At 49.6% G+C, this 20,461-nt stretch overlaps 1 protein-coding gene and 1 long non-coding RNA gene across 6 annotated transcripts; one reads left to right on the top strand and one right to left on the bottom strand.

Annotated features, from left to right (window-relative positions):
- Positions 1-344: 344 nt before the first annotated feature.
- Positions 345-5,406, bottom strand: LOC141371232 (uncharacterized). The gene is made up of 3 exons (XR_012376017.1): positions 4,643-5,406; positions 3,034-3,095; positions 345-695 (listed from the first exon to the last, which is right to left on the bottom strand). It is a non-coding gene; the product is annotated as an uncharacterized lncRNA (long non-coding RNA).
- A 5,383-nt stretch (positions 5,407-10,789) lies between these two features.
- Positions 10,790-19,919, top strand: ZBTB32 (zinc finger and BTB domain containing 32). Of its 5 annotated transcripts, none has more exons than XM_073885327.1 (6): positions 16,112-17,517; positions 18,300-18,347; positions 18,606-18,679; positions 18,796-18,864; positions 18,990-19,151; positions 19,337-19,919. In XM_073885327.1, the coding sequence occupies exons 1-6, from the start codon at positions 17,501-17,503 to the stop codon at positions 19,612-19,614; spliced, it is 648 nt and encodes a 215-aa protein (XP_073741428.1). In that variant the 5' UTR covers positions 16,112-17,500; the 3' UTR covers positions 19,615-19,919. The 5 variants fall into 5 exon arrangements, with proteins under 5 accessions (XP_073741429.1, XP_073741428.1, XP_025710285.1 ...); XM_025854501.2 differs by having other exon boundaries at positions 16,115-16,271; XM_025854499.2 differs by having other exon boundaries at positions 16,115-16,271; positions 17,365-18,347.
- The last annotated feature ends 542 nt before the right edge of the window (positions 19,920-20,461 follow it).

The raw sequence follows: 20,461 nt of genomic DNA, 5'->3' as shown, positions 1-20,461 counted from the left end.
TGACAGAGGGCGTGAGAGAGCACAAGCAGGGGGAGGGGCAAAGGGAGAGGGAGAAGCAGACTCTCCACTGTGCGGGGAGCCCAATGTGGGGCTCGAACCCAGGACCCTGGGATCATGACCCGAGCTAAGGGCAGACGCTTAACAGACTGAGCCACCCAAGTGCCCCTATGATTACTTTTCTGATAAAAATATAAATATGTGCACATTAGCATTAAAATTGTAAAACAAAGTCCCCCAAGGTTGTCATTGGTTATGAAGGAAGAGGAGATATGTGCAGGGGATTTTTATTTCATTCCTTGGACATTTTGGTATTTTCCGAATATTCTATGATGATTATTGCTGTCCTCCCAGACCAATAAATAAATGTGAATCAAAATGTCACCGTGGGATGTGAGATGTGCACTGAAGAAAGAATGATTCTGCTAAACATTTTCAAATTTTACCTGAGTAGTGAAAACAGGTCAGGCCCTGCCAAATGCTGGGGCCTGGAGCTTGAGCTGGCCTCTGGGAGGGCAGGGAGGCTGGTTTCCACCTCTGTCCCAGATATGTCACTGCCTTCCCTGGCTCCATCTGGTCACATACCTGCAGAATGTGGCTCACTCAGCCAGACTGGCAGCAGTGTGGCCTGGTCAAGGCAGACCTCACCTAGCAAAACAGGTATGTCTGCCCCCACCCCTCCACTCAGATGCCTGCTCCTGTAGGTGAGAGGGAAACAGAGAGATGAGGGCCAGGTGAGGCTCTCAGGACTGTTTAAGGGAGAGGTAGCCATTTGATGGCTCTTCCTACCACATCTCTACATGACCACATCTGTCCATGGCTTGATCCAGCCTCTAACCCTCCATGGCTCCACAGTGCCCTCAGGACAACATCCAGCACCTCTGTCTGGCACCAAGGGGCCCTTATGGCCTGTCTCCTTGCCACCTGCCCAGGCTTATCTCCCTCTCTTGCCCCACCGGGTCAGTCTCTCTTTGACCCATCTAAGATTATAGAATGGAAAGAATAAACTGTACTAGCAATCAAGCAGGCACACACCTCTGACTACATCCACTGTTGTTTATACTCCTTACATGAGGGCAGGTTGGCTTAGTCACTAAAATGTAACACTCTCACCCCTTTGACCTCCTGATTCTCCCTCTGGGAACCCATTCGGCAAATGCACTCACAAGTGTGTGCAAAGACCTATGTACACGAATAACTAAAAAGCCATACCTAGGAAACAGCCTAAATCATGTCAGAAGAGAAGGAGTTATATAATTCGTGTGCACACCATGGAATACTACGCAGCTAGGTTTAAAGGGAGCCACATTTACATTTGCTGATATGAAACCATTTCCAAGATACATTGTTCATTGAGAAAAATGCAAGGCTCAAAACTGAAGGTATGCTAAATGCAACATGGTATCCTAGATTGGAGCCTGGAAGACAAAATATATTGGTGGAAAAACTAGCATGATCCAAATGAAGTCTGGAGTTTAGTTAATGGTTTGCACCAATACTAATTTCTTGGTTTTGATTATTGTACCATGGCTATGTAATACCTTAACATTGGGGGAACCTGGGTGAAGGGTATACAAGAATTCTCTGTACTGTCTTTGTAACTTTTCCGCAAATCTTAAATTCTTCCAAAATAAAAAGTTTAGGGGCGCCTGGGTGGCTCAGTCAGTTAAGCGTCTGCCTTTGGCTCAGGTCATGATCCTGGGGTCCTGGGATCGAGCCCTGCATTGGGTTCCTTGCTCAGTGGGGAGCTGGCTTCTCCCTCTCCCTCTGACCCTCCCCTACTCATGCTCACTCTCTCTCAAATAAATAAAAAAAAATTTAAGTTTATTTGAAAAAAACTAAATGTTTCTATATTTGTAGAACTCTAAAAAAGGAGAAAAAAAAGGCAAAGTTTGTGTATGCACGGGAAATGTCCTTTTCGGAGTGATTTTCCTTAATTCAGGAATGATTATCCACTTTCAAAACTGATGAATAGTTTAAAAATAAGTTATACTCACACTCGCGTCATGATTTTTTCAGAGTACCTACCTGACCAATGTCATTATTTGAAATATTTTATCTGATGGCATAATTTCAAAATGTCTTCCAATTTGGATTGTAGAAAGAAATTACACATGGTTGAGGACTGAAGTGCAAAAAAGGACACAGGGCAATTCACTAGAAACCAACTCATAAAATGTTCATGGTATCAAATGGCCAACTCACTGAATTTGTCAAAAAATCTTTTACCAGTATTGACCCAAATGGCTTAACACATCGTAGGGAAATGAATTCTTAGTTGCCGTCCCCTAAGAACTGAGCTCAGAGTCCTGTACCAGAGGCAGAGCAGACAGCAGGGAACAGGCTTCCCAGAAGAGTGGAGACCTGGAAGCAATAACAATCTTCAGAAAAATCTGGCCGCTGAAGTCCCTGGCTCCCCAGTGTGGCCTTGCTTATCCTGAGTTAGGGGTGAGCGCCAAGAGTCCAGTGTGGGTTAACATCTCTTAAATGGAAAAGCTTACATTGTTACATAAGTTCTTCCGGAATGGTGATGTAAAGCCCTGGGTATTCAAGGCGCTGCAGAATTATAAGAACCAAATTTTCCAGATCCAGCAAGAACCAATCTTTTTTAGATTTTTATTTGTGAGAGAGAGGGAGAGCATGAGTTGGGGGGAGTGGCAGATGGAGAAGCAGGCTCCCCACTGAGCAGGGAGCCCAAAGTGGTGCTCCATCCCAGGACCATGGGATCACCACCTGAGCTGAAGACAGATGCTTAACTGACTGAGCCACTCTGGTGAGAACCAGTCTTATGCAGACAATGTCACTGATCCCTTAAGCCCCAGGGACTAGGGGCCCAGGAACCTATGTTGATGAGACAAGTTGCATCTGCCCCTGTCCTGAGTGGTAAAATTGTGAATCTTTCCAGTAACATGACTCATTCCAACATTCAAATATTTATTGCTTGCCTAACATGGGCACACACTGGGCACTGGTCTAGATCTGGGGACCCAGCAGGGAACAAATCAGACCTCAATCTCTCCCTTTATAAACGCTTACCTTTTGAAAGAGGAGATCAAGAAAACCAAGAAGGGAAATACACGTGTCGGAGGAAATAAGCGCTAGGGAGAAAAATAAAATTTTAAAACGAGCAGAGAAGAGAGGCAAGCCGTTCCAGCACCACATCCACGTCCTGTCTGGATGTCTGAGTTTCCAGAAGTGGTAAGGCCCCTCCTCTGGATTATTTCCCATTGTCCATTGTTCCATCACCATGTGTGGGGGTTGGAGAGAGCTCAGACTGACAATCCCTGGGGCACACGCCTGCCTTGGAGCAGAGATGGATTCAGCGCCACCCAACGGGCCTGGCCTGCCAGGGGGAACAGTTGGCTACTCAGAGGGACTTGGGCTCTGAGCCTAGGGAAAGATGAACAGACACTGGGAGCAGAAAGGACCACTATCTTCTCTCCCCATAAACCTTCTCCTGGGGCGCCTGGGTGGCTCAGTTGGTTGGGCGACTGCCTTCGACTCAGGTCATGATCCTGGAGTCCCGGAATCAAGTCCCGCATCGGGCTCCCTGCTCAGCAGGGGGTCTGCTTCGCCCTCTGACCCTCCCCCCTCTCATGTGCTCTCTCTCTCATTCTCTCTCTCAAATAAATAAATAAAATCTTTAAAAAATAATAAACCTTCTCCTGATGATTCAGAGATAAATGACACAAAAAGCACTGAGAAGTCAAAGTTAGCCATTGTCACGGCTGTCGTTTTCGTTAGTATTTGGGGACCCCATCACTTACTGGGCCAGTTATCCATTTATTGCGTCTTAATCCCAGTATTTGTCAGCAGGCATGAGGTTAGGCCTTGTCAGTAGGGGGCGCTAGACGGACACTGCGAGTTAGTGGCTTCTCTCCAGATTCCAGGGCTTTGTTCCCGTTTCCCCTGGGCTGTGACCAGCAGGCGGCTGTTACTCTTTTCCACGTTGTAGCTGGCCACGTCCAGCACCTTCTTGAGCCCAGCTAGGAACACACCATTTAACCCAAGTAAGAGATGTGTTGAAAATATGAAATAGAATAATTTCTTCCTTAACTGACTGCCTTTTCAGATGCTCTGCAAATGGAAATAGAAAGATGCAAAACAGAGCAAGTGTGTGTGTGGTTTTTTTTTTTTTTTTTGAAGAGCTACTGCCAGTCCTACTGGGGAAAAGAATGATCAAAAGCTCTCTGGCATTAAAGTTCATCTCATAAAAATTCATTCAGAAAATTGAACAAGTCTGTAAACGGAAGGAATTTTTCAACTTTTTTTTTTTAAGATTTTATTTGAGAAAGAGAGCCCGAGCGTGAGGAAGAGGAGGGCAGAGGGAGAGAGAGAAGCAGGCTCCCCGCCGAGCAGGGCCCCTGATGCAGGGCTCCATCCCAGGACCCTGGGATCATGACCTGAGTCAAAGGCAGACGCTTAACAGACTGAGCCACCCAGGTGCCCTCGAATTTGTCAATTTTCAGGATCCAGAATCAAGGCAAGTGATATTTGTTGCCTAGAAATACTTTGGTCCAGGGTATGTCAGTTCGCTTTTTTAACCACCCCAAACCCAGTGACTTAAAATGATTATTTTTTAGCTCCGGATTCTTTGGGACCATTTGCGCTGAGCCCAGCCAGGCAGTTCTTCTGTGGGTCTCACCTGGGTTGACTCTTGCAGCTGCAGTCAGCTAGTGGGGTGGCTGGGGGCTGTTTGGTCTCGGGTGGTTCCCCACACATGTATGGCTGGCTGGCAGTTGGTGTAGGTGGCTGGGGTAATGGCTCTCCCTGGGCCATGTGTCTTTAGCAGGCCAGTTCAAGCCTGTTCACATGGCCGTGCTCGTAGGGTTCCCAGGAAGGTCTCTGTAAAAAAAACACCTCTTCCTGTGACTTTGCATGGATCTTAGGAAATGCCAGCACTCCTGAGCATGGCCTACTAGGCCAGGCCCTGCCCACTACATCCAGCCTCACTCCCCCGTGCCCCCTCACTTTTCTGTCTCCACTCCAACAACAGTGGACTTCAGGGCCATGCTTCCTCCCACCCCAGAGCTCTGCAACCTATTTTCCTACTGCCTGGAGGACTCACCCCTCTCCTAGTCAGCTTAGTAATTATTCGTAAAATCTTAGCGCAAGCATCACTTCCTCCAGGAAGCCTTTCGGAAAACCCTGGCCACGTTAAGAGTTCTGTTTTCCCTTCTTAAAGTATCTATCTCGTGATTTTTCTTCAGAGCACATAGCATAGTTTTAAGTTTTACTTGCAACTAATAACCATAGCCAACACTTAATCAGCCCTTGCTCTGCACCCAGGGCTGTTTTAAGAACTTCACGGGTGTCTCTTCATTCGATTCTCTCAAGGCACAGAAAGGAGAAGAAACTTGCTCCAGTTCACACAGTTGAGGAGTGGTACAGGCAGGTCTCAAACCTGTCAGTCTGGTTGCAGAGCTAACATCTTAACCATTCTTTTTTTTTTTTTTAAGATTTTATTTATTTATTTGAGAGAGAGAGAATGGTAGAGAGAGAGCACGAGAGGGGAAGAGGGTCGGAGGGAGAAGCAGACCCCCTGCTGAGCAGGGAGCCCAATGCGGGACTCGATCCCGGGACTCCAGGATCATGACCTGAGCTGAAGGCAGTCGCTTAACCAACTGAGCCACCCAGGCACCCACATCTTAACCATTCTGCTCTGTTCCCTCCCTCTGAAGTAAATAATACGCATCTCCCTACCAGAATGTGAGCCGGCCAATGGTAGATATTCTGTGTGACGGACTGAACCGCGTCCCCTCCAAAATTCATATGTGAAAGCCTTAACCCACAATGTGGCTGTATTTGGAGATAGGGCCTTTAAGGAGGGAATTAAGGTTAAATGAGGTAATAAGAGCAGGGAGGCCCCTAATCCAATAGGACTAGTGTCCTTATGTCTTAGTCCACTCAGGCTGCATAGTAGAACGCCATGGACTGGGCAGCTTATAAACAAGGGAAATCTACTTTTCTCAAGATCACAGTTCTGGAGGCTGGGATGTCCCAGATGAAGGCATTGGCAGATTTAGTATCTGGTGAGAACCTACTTTCTGGTTCATAGATAGCTGTTTTCTTACTGTAACATCACATGATGGAAGGGGCAAGGGAGTTCTCTGGGGCATTTTTATAAGGGCGCTAATGCTATTCATAAAGGCTCCACCCCTATGACCTATTCATCCCCTGAAGGCCCCTTCTCCAAATATCAGCACAGTGGGGATTAGGATTCAGTATATGAATTGACACAAATGTTCAGCCTATGGCACCTTATTAAGAAGAGGAATAGATACAGGAGTGTGCATGCACAGGGCCAAGGCCATGTGGGCCCAGTGAGAAGGAGAGAGGCCTCAGGAGAAACGAACTCTGCTGGCCACTTGATCTTGGACTTCCAGCCTCCAGAACTGCGAGAAATAAATTTCTGCTCTTTAAAATACCCCATCTGTGGAATTTTGTTACGGCAGCCCAAGTACACATACATTTGGTCTCTTCTTGCTTGCCATGATATACTTTTTTTTTTTAAGATTTTATTTATTTATTTGACAGAGAGAGACACAGCAAGAGAGGGAACACAAGCAGCGGGGGGAGTGGGAGAGGGAGAAGCAGGCTTCCCGCTGAGCAGGGAGCCTGATGAGGGACTCGATCCTAGGACCCTGGGATCATGACCTGAGCCGATAGCAGACACAACGACTGAGCCACCCAGGCGCCCTGCCATGATATACTTTGTACCAAGCACCATATCTAGCACGTTAACAGGTGCTCCAAAAATATATACTCTGGAGCCACCACTGGAAAGTCTTTGTTCACCCTTCTCCCTCTCCCATGCCTGGCTTAAGTGTCCCTTCTGGGCTTTAGTTGCTACACTTTTCACTTGGTTCTGGAAGGATATGTTTTGAGGTCGAATTATTCCTTTCTAGAAGGTTACATCTTTGAATCTAAAGATTTCAAAGGGGCTGAGTCTTCTCCAGGGCTCAGCCCAGATGGTATACGTTGTTGGGAGTTTAGTAAATATTTGAGTGAATGCAAGTCTCCTGAGCCCCACACACAAGCCCTGGATGGAGAGCAAGAAGGTTTGAGTTCTAAGTTTCATCTCTAAATTCCTGAGCAGCCTTGGATCCTGAAACCTCAAAAGTAATCATGGCCTTGCGTTTCTCCAGAGATCAAAGCTTGGGGAAAAGTTATGCTCTAACAAGCATAAAGTACAGGGTCGTTTTTACATCTAACACCTGTGCAGTTGAACTGCACTCCTGAGGCTTAATAATCTGCCTAGCTCTAGCCAGACTTCTTGGTATATCTCAAACATACTAAGTTCATGCCTGTCTCAGGGCCTTTGCACTTGCTGTCTCTTCTGGGAACACACTTCCTCCAGAATTTTCCATTGCAAATGGCCTTAGTTTTCAGTGTTTATGCCAAAGTCAGGGAGGGGTAATGGTGATTACAAGAAAGCAACTCACTTTCAGGACACTGGAGACAAAAAGAGATGTCACTGTTCTATTAGTTCGTTGAATCTTCTCAACAGTCCTGAAAGGTGTTTACTGTCATTATCCCCATTTTACAGATGAAGAAATTGAGGCCAAGAGAGGTTAAGTAACTTGCTAAAGGTCTCACAACTAGAAAGTACCAGGTCCAGGATAGGAATCCAGGCAATTTGGATCCAGTGTCAAGTTGCTTAAGCACAAAGCTCCCTGCTTCTCAACATACATTGCAGCTTAGTTAACACAGGGTCTGGCATGGGGGCAGTGCTCAACAAGCAACAGTTATTTCTCTACTCCCCTCACTTGACTCTCCTCATCAGTCCAACCCCCAGAACCAAGCCGATAACCCTTCCTAGTCCATCTTGCCAGAGCTCAGAGTCCCTCACTCCACCTTCTTATGCCTGCACATGCTAGGTAGCTAGGTTTGAGGGCTCTAAAGTCAGGTTCTCTGGCTTCCCATCTAGGCTCCAACTTTCACAAGCTCAGTAAACATAGGAATGTTACATCCCTCCCTGGTCTCAGTTTCCTCACCTATAAAATGGGGACGGTAACAATCATTATGTTCTAGAATTACTATAGGGATTCAGCGAGATGATGTGTGCAGAATGCTTCCCAGCTTGCCCGGCTCATAAAAATGGCTCAATAAATTGTAACATTTATGATTACAGCGTCTCAGTGAGAAGCCCCCCAAAGTTCTGGGGCTGTGAAATACACTGCCCACAACCTTTAGGGCCAAAGTTAGGACCAGATGAACTCATTGTTCGTAGACAAGGTTGGCTGGTGTAAGCGGACTCCTTAACCTGATCCAAGCCAGGATCTACCAGACAGTTACTTCTTAGAGGCAACGTGATTCAGAGGGGTAATCTCTTGGGTCTGATAGACCTGGGTCTGAATTCCAGCTCTGATTTCTCCTCAAGACCTCAGTTTCTTCATCTGTCAAATGGGAAGAGACTAGTGTTAAGATTAAGAATGTGACTTCAGATTCAGAAGGTTATGTGATATTCATTCTACTCCTTGCTTAGCTACAGACCAGCTACATGAGCTGGTATGAGTGTTTTCAACACTATGAGCCTTGGTTGTCTGCTCCAGTGGGTGTTGTCCCCAGTCCTATTCCTGGGGTGGCTATGAGGATTTCCCAGGACCATGTGTGCCTACACTCTGCACCCTGTAGCTGTTGGGATGGGAGGCAGTATATACCAAGAGTTAGGAGTTTAGGCTCTGGAGTCAGACTGTGACAGGCCTAATTCAAATTCCAGCTCTGAAAATTACTCCTGGTGAGATCTTAGGAAAATCAATTTCTTCTCCCAACCTCAATTCATTTATCTGCGAAGTGAGACTAATAGCAGTAAATGTCCAGTAGGGCTTGTTATAAGAATTCCATTAGCTGATACATGTAAAGCACTTAAAACTGGCTTGGTTCAGTGTAGCAAAGATATTACGAGGACGATTTTTAAAATATCTTTTCCTAGAAGGCAAATGCATTTGCCCAAAAGTTTGAGGACTTGAAAAAATGAACGGAGTGAAGCCTTCAGGATCAGATTCAAGTCCAAAACAAAAACAAAAAAAAAAAACCCTCATTTGTAGATGAGGTAAACCAGGGCCACGTGATCACATCAGACCCCCCCACCCCACATCTACAAGATCAACCCTACTTAGTCATAGTGTAGCTCGAATGCCAGACTCTCACCAGAACGAGGTCAGAGTCCCGGCAATGGCCATTCTCGCCGGGGGACGTGAGACAGGTGAGCCTCAGAGGTTAACCAGCAGAGTAATCTACTCCCTCGCAGGATTATTTAGCAGGAGTCAATGAGATGACGCACACAACGCGGCACCCCGAAAGGGTTCGGTGAACGGGAGCCGTTGTTACTATTGCTACAGCACCTGTCTTCTCCAGCTTTTTGAGGGGTTCTCCAACCGGCCTGCCACTCGCCTCAGTCGGTCTCCGTCCCGACTTTTGGCTGCAGCTACTGTCCCAGGCCCTGCTCAGGAGGGTCCCCCTGCGCCCGTCCTTCGTCCCCAGCTCCTCGGCTAGCTGCGGGGAGGTGGGCGCCAGACAACACTCCACCAAGCCCCGGAGCCGAACTTAAAGCTCAGGGACAGAAGTCCAACTGCCGCCTGAAACCGTTGGACTGGGCTCCCGCCTCCTGAAAACGCTGATCAATCAAAAGAGAAGAAGCAAGCCCCCAGCCCAATCAGAAGTGGAAGCGGTCGAGCAATGCCCGCCTCCTTAAAGCGCCCTAGCTTCTCATTGGATGTGCCCGAGCGCGAACCCAAAGCTAAGCCTCTTAGAAGGGAGTGGGGCCGGCCAATCAGCAGTGCAACCGCAGCCCGGCTCGTGGGACTGGAGAGGCAGTATCAGCTTACAGACTGGCGCGGTGCGGGCTCGCCGCCTGTCCGCACCAAAGCCCTGCATGGACAGAAAGCCAGCTGGCTGAGCTCTTAGCCCTGGCCAATTAATGGCGAGACAGAGCAATGGGCCATTCTCTCTACGGTGTGGAGTGTGTGTGTGTGTGTGTGTGTGTGTGTAGATGGCTAGTATGTGAAGTACGCAGTTAACCCTGGTTCATCTGACAGGCGATGAGCATTCGAAGCGTGAGCATCTAGACCAGTCACGGGTCAAGGCACTGCCCCCTCTTGTGCTTTCCCTGTCCAGGCATACTCCCGGGTGAGGCGGGGTGTGTTCTGCAACCAATCAGTGGTGGGCAGGGCAAGAGGCGGGAAAGGGAAGCTGCCCACAGGCACCCAAAGCCTGGCTGGCTCTTGAGGGCCTCCCAACCAATCACAGACACACACTTCATAGACTGTCAAGGGTTAAGAGAGAGGTGAAAGGGTTTGCAACGAGAGCTACTTAGGGTGGCAAGACAGCAGCAAGAAAGCGGTGGTATCCTGAACCCTTGCGGAGGGAGCTTCCAAGGCTATTGAAGCGAAGGAGGTTCCGGGCCCAGTCTCTTCACAGAGAGGGTGGGAGGAGGGCAAATTCCACAGCCACTCAGCAGGAGAGGGGGGCAGGCTGGAGGGTAACATCTCAGCCTTAGAGACCTGAAACCCAAGTCCGCGGACCAATCAGACTCCAAGGCCCTGCCACCCCACAGAGCCAGCAGGGTGGGTGGGAGCTCCGCAGCCAACCAGGGGTGGGCGCGAGGTGGGAGACAGCAAGCGGAGCTGTTCTAGGTGTCTCCCAGAACGCTGAGCATGCTCAGCGGGATGCGGCCAGCGCTGCAGCCAATCAGCGTCCGCCTCGGAATCCGGGCACGACCGGCGAGCTGTGCACGCGCCCGGGGCCTCGAGCTCCGGGGCTCGCGCCGCTCACCACTTTCTAACGGCCACTCGAGCTCGCGCTGCCCTCAGTGTATGTGAGACTGTGGGAAGAGGAACGGGGTCCGAGTCTGTGAGTGCCACGGTTTTTCTTACACTTCTTCCGGCTTGGGACTGGCCCAGGCCAAGCTGGGGTATGAGGGCTTGAGTGGTCCCCGGGAGGATTGAGGGCCTTAGTCCCTGCGGTCTCCCTTCGCTCTGGCGAGGCTGGCAGTGGGACCTCCCGGGCGCCGTTGGGCCCAGGCTGGTCAGAGGCCAGGCCAACTTGCCCTGAGTTGGTCCATGGTCCCTGAGGCTAACTTGGTTTGGAAGCGTATTGTGGGGCAGTTGGAGGCCCTTGGAGCTCTGCGTGGCGTCATTGGCCATGAGGTATGGCCTCTGAAGTGTGACAGGTTGTCTGAGGGCTCTGGACTGAGTCTGGACCTGGTGACTGGAAGGAGAGGCCTGTGGCCCTCCAGAGGTTATCGGGAGTCACTGGCCAAAAGATGAAATTAGTGTGTCCTTGAGAGGTTTTCTGGGGTCTTAGGATCCAGCCTGGGCTGAGAGTGAGAGTTGCCAAGGTTGAAAGCCCAATGGGAAGTTGTCAACGGCCATTGCATCCAGGCTGTGCTGAGAACAGGTGGCTGCAAGGCTTTGGGGCAGTCGTTGGACTCCAGGTTGAGGTGCAGATTTTCCAGTATCGGGTCCAGGTTAGACAACCTGGCCAGGAGGTTAGGCCCAGGGTCTTCTGGAGGTTCTTGAGGAGGCAGTTTCTGAATCTCAGAGGTTGTTTGCCCTCCATGAAGTATTTTTGCCATGTGACTTAGAAAAAGAACCAGGATTGGGTCATGTTAGGGCCTTTTGGTCCACTCTTTCCTAAACCCTGGTCATTCCCAGAGGATACCAGGCAGCAAGAATGGGACCAGATGCATAGGGAAGGTAAGAGGTATGTGAGATATCCTGCTCCTTAGGAAATCACCCAGGTTGTCTTTACAGAAGATTTTGTATTCTTATGGGGCAGGGTGTGATATCTAATTTCACTCAGCTGTTCAAGTTCTACATAGTATTAAAGCTTTCAGAGTGCTTTCATGTACACCCAGTGTTCTTAAACCTTGGATAGGGATGCAAGGGAGTGGTCTATGAGTGGATTTCAAGGGGTTTTGAACTCCTGGAAATCATAAGAAAAACTGTATGCATGTTGTTGGGGGCAGGGCATGCAAAGCAGCCACAAGGATAAACAAGGAGTATTTAACCTGTCCAAGGACTGGCTTCAGTCTATGAATCCCTTGTCATTCACATGCACAATGGTATGAGTATCTATAATTTTCTGATGTAAAGAGTTGATTCCATAGCTTACAATTTTAAAAAAAGGATGGCAATCCCTTTAACCTATGACCTTAAGAACCATTGGAATTAAGCAGGCTTCCGTATCTAGGCCAAACTAGAAATGAAGATTTCCCCTTTTCTTCCCACACCTGGTGTTGGTGCACACTTCAAGGCACATTAGTCTGCATGTCTGAGCTGTCTACCTGCCCCTCACACACAACCAGGGCCTGGGGTGTGTACATCAGTCACACAGTTCATCCTCCTGAGTCTAGACCTGGGGTTAAGGGCTGTGTAGGTCCAGTAAGTGGGCCATTTAGGTGAGGAAGTCCAGGGTTCCAAGTTACCAGAGCACAGCCTAAAACTGGGGGACACATGTTCCAGGTGGGCCCTTCCTAGATGCCCTTAGGATCCTTGGCCCAAGGTAGGGGGGAGGGGACACAGCCAGAGGAGGTCAGAGTGGGTTTAACACAATATTGGCATTCAGTACTGGTCTTGAAAACAGCCCCCGTGAGCAAATTGAGGATCTCAGAAGAGTTAGCCCCATATTAGGGCCGAAGAAAAAGGCCACCCACAGAGAAGATGCAGTGGAACCTAAATTTTTTTACTTCTAGTTCTTTTTCCACTTGATTCACAAAAGATATGCTAGGATAGGGTCTCTGTGACCTAGATGCTATGATTATTCTGGTTCTTAAGGTATACGAAACATAGATTTAAGGGAAGAAAGAAACTAATTTACTCCACGGTGTCTCTTCTCTGTGTTGGATGTACTTAACTAGGAAGAGTAGGCATTTGAAAGTTTATGTAAGATTTGGATAATTGGTCTTTATCTGCAAAAAATGCTGTGGGGGAATTTACCTTAATTTGAAGAAAGAGATGTGTTCCTAGAAAAAGTGGAAAGTTCATATAATTTTTCTAAATTGAATCTTGTTTAATTTGGCTTTGGAATACTCACTATTTAAAATAAGTGAGATAAAGGGAGAACATTTTTCATAAAACAAATAGTCATGCCTCTAGTTGGCCTATTCTGATGGTTTAGTTTTAATTATTATTTTTTTATTTTTTATTTATTTTTTTTAAAGATTTTATTTATTTGACAGAGAGAGCGAGAGAGGGAACACAAGCAGGGGGAGTGGGAGAGGGAGAAGCAGGCTTCCTGTTGAGCAGGGAGCCCGATGCGGGGCTCGATCCCAGGACCCTGGTATCATGACCTGAGCCGAAGGCAGACGCTTAGCCAACTGAGCCACCCAGGTGCCCCAGTTTTAATTATTTTTAAAGAGAATCCATACTTGTATTGCTGTGTTGACATTTTTATATCAAGCTGGGTTGTACCTGCAGGGGCATATGAAGGAGCTTATGGTCATACCTATCAATTAGAATTAAAAAACAGCAGATTTTAAACTTTATTTAGTAATATGAGTATTGGGACTGAGAGGCAAAAATCATACCTCTTTTTCCCACATACTTCCTTCTGGTTATGTCCTAACTAATCTCTCCCACCCACTCTACCCTGTCCCAGGATGCAGGTTTGTGTCCTCAGAACCAATGGTTTCCTGGGTCCACCCCAGGAGACAGCTGCAGGGGATTCCTACAGAGTCATCCTGGGAAGTGGAAGGTGGACAAGGTTTTTGAGACTGTGATGGGAGACTTTTCAAGAACAGAGTTATCAGTTTCCCTACCCTTCCAAGTCAAAGTGCTATTTGCTTGTGCTTCTGCTGTCACTGCTCAGTGCAGGATGGCTTGGGCTGTGTAGTCAAGAATGTACGGAGAGAAAAGGGCCTAGAGTATCACCAGCCTCAGGGCTGAGGTGTAGAGGACCCTGGAGATACCTCTAAGGAGGCAGTCTCTCAAAGGATATCCTCAGGTGGGGTAGCTACCAAGTAGGAGGCAAAATGGGGTTTCCCACTCTTGGGGGGCTTTTGTTCACTGAATGGGGAGTCCCCTTGCCCTTCTCCTCCCTATTAAGTTTCCTGAAAGCCTGCTGACACTCCCTGTCAACTATACTTGGCTTATAGAGGACACTGCCCTTTGAGCATAGTCGCCAATATTTTCGATCATCAATGAGCAAAATCATACCAGTGGGGGAGCTGAGTCACAGGCACATGACGTAGGGCTGGGAAGCAAGGCCACTGGGTGATGATGTAATCTTCCAGACCCCTGTACCTTTTCTTCTACACTTGGGGTTTCTCTCTCATGATTTTCCCCACTTATTCCATATCTTCAGGGACTGTATTACTGTGTTGAAGAAAGGATGTTTTTCTCTGTATACATACATATCCAGGATTGGTGCTTTTATATGTCCAGGCCAAGTGCTTTTTATGTGGGTGTCTAATGAGTCCCTGGGTGTGGTGGTATGAGGAGTCAGAAAGCTCAGAAATGGAAAATATTTAACGTTCAGAGTAGCACACGAATAAGGCCTGTCCATTTGCATTTTCCCTTTCACTCTGAGTCATCTTCCCCTCTCCCCACCCTATTATTGCCCCTCCACCAGCCCCACCCATTGGCACACCCTGCCTGATCTAGGAAGGGTTAACATCTGTCTATACTCAAGCTAGAACGAGAGAGGTAGAGGGGGAAGGCATATTAAGTCTGGAGGGAGAAAGTAGGGGGCTGTCTGAACATTTTGGGGTCCTGGAGCCAAAGGGAGAAACGGGAGTTTAGGGACATAATATTTGGGTCTAAGAGGGGCCAGGACCTAAAGGACAAGCCTAGGGTGAACCAGACTGTGTCAGGTCACCAGAACAGCCTACCAATGCCTGATTTTTTTATCTTCCAGTTATTTATGGGGCATATATGATATACCAGGCACATATCATAAATGATTTCTCTACGCTTGTTGAATGAATAAAAAAACTGCCACAGGACGAAGGTTAATGGAATAATAAAAAACAGGAAAAGAAATTTGAGTCTCTCAGACCTCATCCTTTCCCAGGTTAACAAGTGCTAAAGTGTGAAAACAGGGGAAATCTCCTGAGAGTTCGACCCTTTTGACAGGAAGTGAAAGAAACCCCGGAGTTCTGATTTCAGAGAAATATCATTTGTCATCAACCCAAGAAAAGGGAGTTTTCTCTTCGAAGACCACCGCAGGCCCTTTCTGGGGTTGCCCCCTTCAGAGCTTGATGGGAGAATCTGAGTCACTTGTACATTCAGTCCCCAGTGGTGGCCCGGATGACAGGGGTCGTTTCCACAGAGCAGTTAAGGCTTCCTAGTACTAAGTCAGGGAGAAGAAGGACAAGGCATGCTTTTGGCTCTCCTTCACTCTCTCCTCAGAATCCAGATGTGTCAGTCCTTTTTACTTCCGAGGTAGTAGAAACAGCTTCCAGCTTCTAGAGCTCCGACACTTCTCAAAAGAACTAATCTTATTTGAATGATGCTATATACTGACAAACCACTTTCACATTCATCATGTCATTTCATCTTCACCCTTACCTCCAAATGAGGTAAGCAAAGGTTATCCCTATTTCATGGATGAGGTAACTGAGGCTCAGAAAGATGACTTGCCCAATGTGGCTCAACTAGTAAATGGCAGAGATGAGACTCTAAACGCAGGTCTGATTATTCCAAGGTTCTTGTTGCGAGATGAACTTTTTTTTTTAAGATTTTTATTTATTTATTTGAGAGACAGCAGAGAGAGTGCACGAGAGAGCGCATGAGTGGGGGGGGGGGCAGAGGGAGAGGGAAACGCAGATTCCTGGCTGAGCACGGAGCCTGATGCATCGCAGGGCTCAATCCCAGGACCCCGAGATCACAACCTGAGCCGAAGGCAGACGCTTAACTAACTGAGCCACCCAGGCGTTCCTTGATTTTTATTTTATTCTTTTAAAGTAATCTCTACACCCAGCATGGGGCTCGAACCTACAAGCCCAAGATCAAGAGTTGCATGCTCTACAAACAGAGCCAGCCAGGCACCCCCTCACATGAATTTCTTTGACTCTAGAAGTTCACAAATGAAATGAGACAGGAAGGGAGGCAGAATATCTTGAATCTGGAAGTAGATGAGGTGGTCTCTCCTAGAGGGGTGAAGCAGAGCCAGGGGTATAAAACCACACCCCCTTGGGGGACTGTGGCAGACTGATACTTGGGACACCCAATGGAAGACTGTGAGGTCAGGGGCGGGGCTAGCTCCAGGGGGGCCCCAGGCGCCCCAACAGCAGTTCAGAGCATGCGGTGTCCAGGAGGAAGCTACAACCGGTGAGTGGTTGCTTCTCCCCAGCTGAGACTTTCCTCCCATTACACCCCTTCTTCTGTCCACTTCCTACCAACTTGTAGCCTTCTCCCTGAGGGGTCCAAGTAGTAATCCTCCCCACAAGGGTCCTTACTCATGGTGAGCCCACACTGAGGAATATGCCTACTGGGCACTGAGACACTTAGGTCTGTCTCTTAGCATCTGGGTTCCCAGCTTTCTTCTTAAAAGTCAGTGTGGTAGTTTTGATGTGCGATAAATTTCTGCCTTGTTGGCTCTTTCTATTCTTCGCTTTTGGCTTATGAAAAACAAAATTAAACCATCTCCTTATCCTAATCTGGAAAGAAAATAGCCTCTCCCTATATATATAGTTCCCATTTTCCTTTCTCCCACTTCCTCAGGGGTCAAAACTTTCTTCAAAATCTCTCTCCATCCTTGATGGGAACCTTCTCTTCTGTGGCTTCTGCACCTGCTCTCTCAACCCACTGGATGGGATTCTCTTCCAGGTCCTTCTCTGAGGACATGTTCTAGAAGTTTCAGCCGTAGGGAGATAATCGATTTATGCCTTAGGGCATGCCCTCCTGCAGCTGTGACCTCAGTCTTACTGTCCTTTCTGCCTCTCAAGACTACTCAGCAAAATGTGATGGGGTGGGGGTGAAACTAGCTTTCAAAACTCTCCCATGAAGCTGTGTCTTGCTCCATCCCTAACTGCCAGGGCTGACTGGGTCTTATGGTGATCTCTTTGTCTGGACAGAAGAAAGCCTGGCCTGCTCCAAGGTCTTTCCCTGCAGAAGGGCTTAGAGTAGCAGAAGTATCAGTGTCTGCTCTCTTTTAAGTCAGAGACTGCCAATTGGCAGGACCCATCTATACTAGCCTTAAACCCACTCTTTGATATGGTTGTTAATGGTCTGGTTCTTATTCTTTAAGTCCTGAATATGGTCTAATTTCCATTCTCCTGCCATCCCCACCCTCACCCCTACCCCCTGGTCCATTATGATTCTGGATAAGCTCGGGTCCTCTCTTGGGTTAGTTTATTTGTTCCATTCAGGGCACAGAGAGCTCTGAACCAGCAACTCACTCTTTCTCCCCTCACCTCCACAGGCTTGAGAATACGCTGTTCCTCCCTCCCCTTTCCACCATGGACCCCACACCGTGGCCTTTCTTCCAGGTCCTCTGAGATTGGTACCCAGGCAAAGCACAATGCCCCTGTTCCCGACGACAAGACTGCCTAGCCCCTATGGCTCTGATCGGCTGGTACGGCTAGCAGCCAGGCTCCGGCCAGCACTATGTGATACCTTGATCACTGTGGGAAGCCAAGAATTCCCTGCGCACAGCCTGGTCCTGGCAGGTGTGAGCCAGCAGCTGGGCCGCAGGGGCCGCTGGGCTCTGGTGAAAGGCATCAGCCCTTCTACCTTTGCCCAGCTTCTGTACTTTGTTTATGGAGAGAGTGTAGAACTGCAGCCTGGGGAACTGGGACCCCTTGAGGAAGCGGCCAGAACCTTGGGGGTGCAGTCCCTGGAAGAGGCATGCAGGAGGGCTCGACAGGACAGGGCTAGAGAACGGGGTCCAGGGCTCAAGGAACATCAGGAGGAGCCAGAGAAACTCACAAGGGATTCTGAGAGAGGACTGGAGGGACATGGAGAGCAGAGACCAGAGAAATTTATTAGAGCTGGTTGGAGAGAACGAGAGATACTGCATGAGCAAAGGCCTTCAAGAGAGAGCCCTGAGATAGCAGAGGCAAGGCAGGAGGGTGCAGGGGAGCAGATGAGATCAAAGGAAAAACTCAAGCAATCCCCTACTGGCTATGGGGGAACAGATGGGAAGCAAGAAGTGATTATGTGGGTGACGGAGAGTCCAGGGGGCTCTGAGGAAAGTCTGCGGGAGTTCTCTGGCCACCTTCCCCCACCAAGTTCCCTCCAAACAAGCGTCATTCCTAGGCCCTGGTGGCCTGAGGCCCCTTGGTTGGGGGAGGGCCAGCCTGCCCTGTGGAGCATCCTGCTGTTGCCACCCAGATATGGCACTCCCTTCTCCCATAGCACCCCCATCACTGGAGCCTGGCAGGAGGTCTGGCCTCGGGACCAGAGGTGAGTGAGGAGCCTAAGGGAAGACCTCCCGGGCTGGGAGGGAGTGGCTCAGGAGAGGCAACAGGGATGGGTAGAAGAGCACCATGTCTCTTATCTCTGCTGTACATTTCCGGAGCTGATGGTAGGACAAGAAGCTTCCATCACAGGGAATTCAAAGCCCAGCCTCTGAGGAGGACTCATGACACCTCCCTCTCCAGGAAGGGTCTGGCCAGGATCCCAGGTTTTGCCAAGGCTAACTCTTCCCCACCCCATCCCCAGGATCCCACTGTCCCTGAACCCTGAGAAAGGTCTCCGGAACCAGAACCAGTTGGCCAACTCCAGTCCTGCCCCAGGTAAGCCCCTCAGTGCCCTCCCTGTACAAATGCTATAACATGGTCTCTCTTTCCTTAGGCTGGGACTCCAGGAGTCCAGCCTGAGTAGGGCACCTCCTTCACTCTGCTCCCTCCAGGTTCCCTCCCCCAGGGCCCCACAAAGTTCAGCCCTGGGGAGATGGAAGAGTCTGATCAGAGGCACACAGGTGAGTAGGGTGAGGGCACGTTTGCCTCAGCCCCACTGTAGCTCCCGATGTCTTGTCTGGGAGTACCAGTGGTCCAGCTCTGGGATTCCCAGCCCTGCCCTCCTCTGCCTTCTCTGTCCCCACAGGTGTACTTGCAACCTGTGTGGGTCATGTGAGTACAGCAGGCCCATCCCACCAACAACCTCCCCCACCCCCACCTGGTCGGTCTCGGCCCTATTCTTGTTCTGTCTGTGGAAAAAGGTTCTCACTCAAGCATCAGATGGAGACTCACTACCGAGTCCACACAGGTATGGGCTCCCCGCCCAGTGCAAATATTATCTGCTCCCTTCCAAACTCCGGTCTGTCTGCTCCTGAGTCCTTCTCTGTGTGCTTGGCTCCCACACAATTCCCTTGCCCAGTCGCCCAGATCAACCCCTACGCCAGCCTTCACCCCCTTCTTTCCTTTACCGGCCTCCCCCTCCACCTGCCCTAGGAGAGAAGCCTTTCTCCTGTAGCCTCTGCCCCCAGCGCTCCCGGGACTTCTCAGCCATGACCAAGCACCTGCGGACGCATGGGGCCGCACCCTACCGCTGCCCTCTGTGCCGGGCCGGCTGCCCCAGCCTGGCCTCCATGCAGGCGCACATGCGCGGCCACTCGCCCAGCCAGCTCCCACCTGGATGGACCATTCGCTCTACCTTCCTCTACTCCTCCTCTTCGAGGCCGTCCCGGGCCTCGACCTCTCCCTGTGGGTCCCCTTCCTCCACCACCTGACGGTGTTGGTAGCTTCTTTGGCTTCAGCCAACAATACAATTAAAGAATGAAAGACGGGCCGACGGGGCTGGCTAGGTTTCTGATCCAGCACCGCAGCTATTGGCAGCCTAGCAAATTCGGCTCCAAGAAGCACCGCAGGAAAGGCGCTGAAAGCCTTCTCCCAGATGGCCCCGGGCCCCAGAAGTCTGGGCCAGCGAGCCCGTGTGGGGTGTGGGCAGTGAAGTTTGCACGAGTTAAAATTAATTGTGCGGGAACTGGCGATTCCATCAAAATAAAGAGTTTCCTGTGCCCTCTCAGGACCAGAAGCCGAGTCCAGATTTTAGTCTGTGAGCAGGGGAGAGGGAAAGGCAGTCTTGCCCCTTGTCCTGTGGCGGCCCCTCGTGGCTGTGCATCCACTGTTCAGTGCGGGGGCCACCTCCAGCTCCCGGGTCTCCCTGTTCTTCCCCCCTAGGTAGGGGCCCGCGAGGGCCGCGAAGTCCAGGCTGACTTAGCAGTAAGCCCTGTTGGCGGAGGCTGTGAGAAACCAAGTTATCCGCCCCTTCCACAGCAAGCAACGGTGCGCAGAATCTGAGTCTGGGACCCCCAGCCCGGGGCTCGAGGAACGCGTGCTCCACCCTCCTCTCCTTGAGCAGAAGGACCGCAAAGCTGCGGCCTCTCGAGCATCTTCCCTCCATGCTCTGCAGAACGGCAGCCGAGTGGCGCCTCCAACTGAAACTAATCCTTTGCGGCGGCCCCTTTCCCACCCCACGCCTCCTGCAATCGCGAACTTCATTTCCCAGTGTCTCTAGGATTCCCAGTGTCTCTAGGATTCCCAGGGTCCAAAGCCCACTGCACCCTGGGAGTGGTA

This window comes from Callorhinus ursinus, unplaced genomic scaffold (genome assembly GCF_003265705.2).
Source record: "Callorhinus ursinus isolate GAN/ISIS: 27379988/994484 unplaced genomic scaffold, GSC_fseal_2.0 scaffold61, whole genome shotgun sequence".
Classification (NCBI taxonomy): Eukaryota; Metazoa; Chordata; class Mammalia; order Carnivora; family Otariidae; genus Callorhinus; species Callorhinus ursinus.
The sequence above is the reverse complement of the archived record's forward strand: the minus strand, read 5'-3'. Positions and strand labels throughout refer to the sequence as shown.

Coding starts and splice junctions, on each gene's coding strand:
- ZBTB32 (XM_025854499.2), top strand. CDS start 17,464: ATGCCCCTGTTCCCGACGACAAGACTGCCTAGCCCCTATGGCTCTGAT. Junction 18,865..18,989: donor GTCTGATCAGAGGCACACAG/GTGAGTAGGGTG, acceptor CTGTCCCCACAG/GTGTACTTGCAACCTGTGTG. Junction 19,152..19,336: donor TCACTACCGAGTCCACACAG/GTATGGGCTCCC, acceptor CACCTGCCCTAG/GAGAGAAGCCTTTCTCCTGT.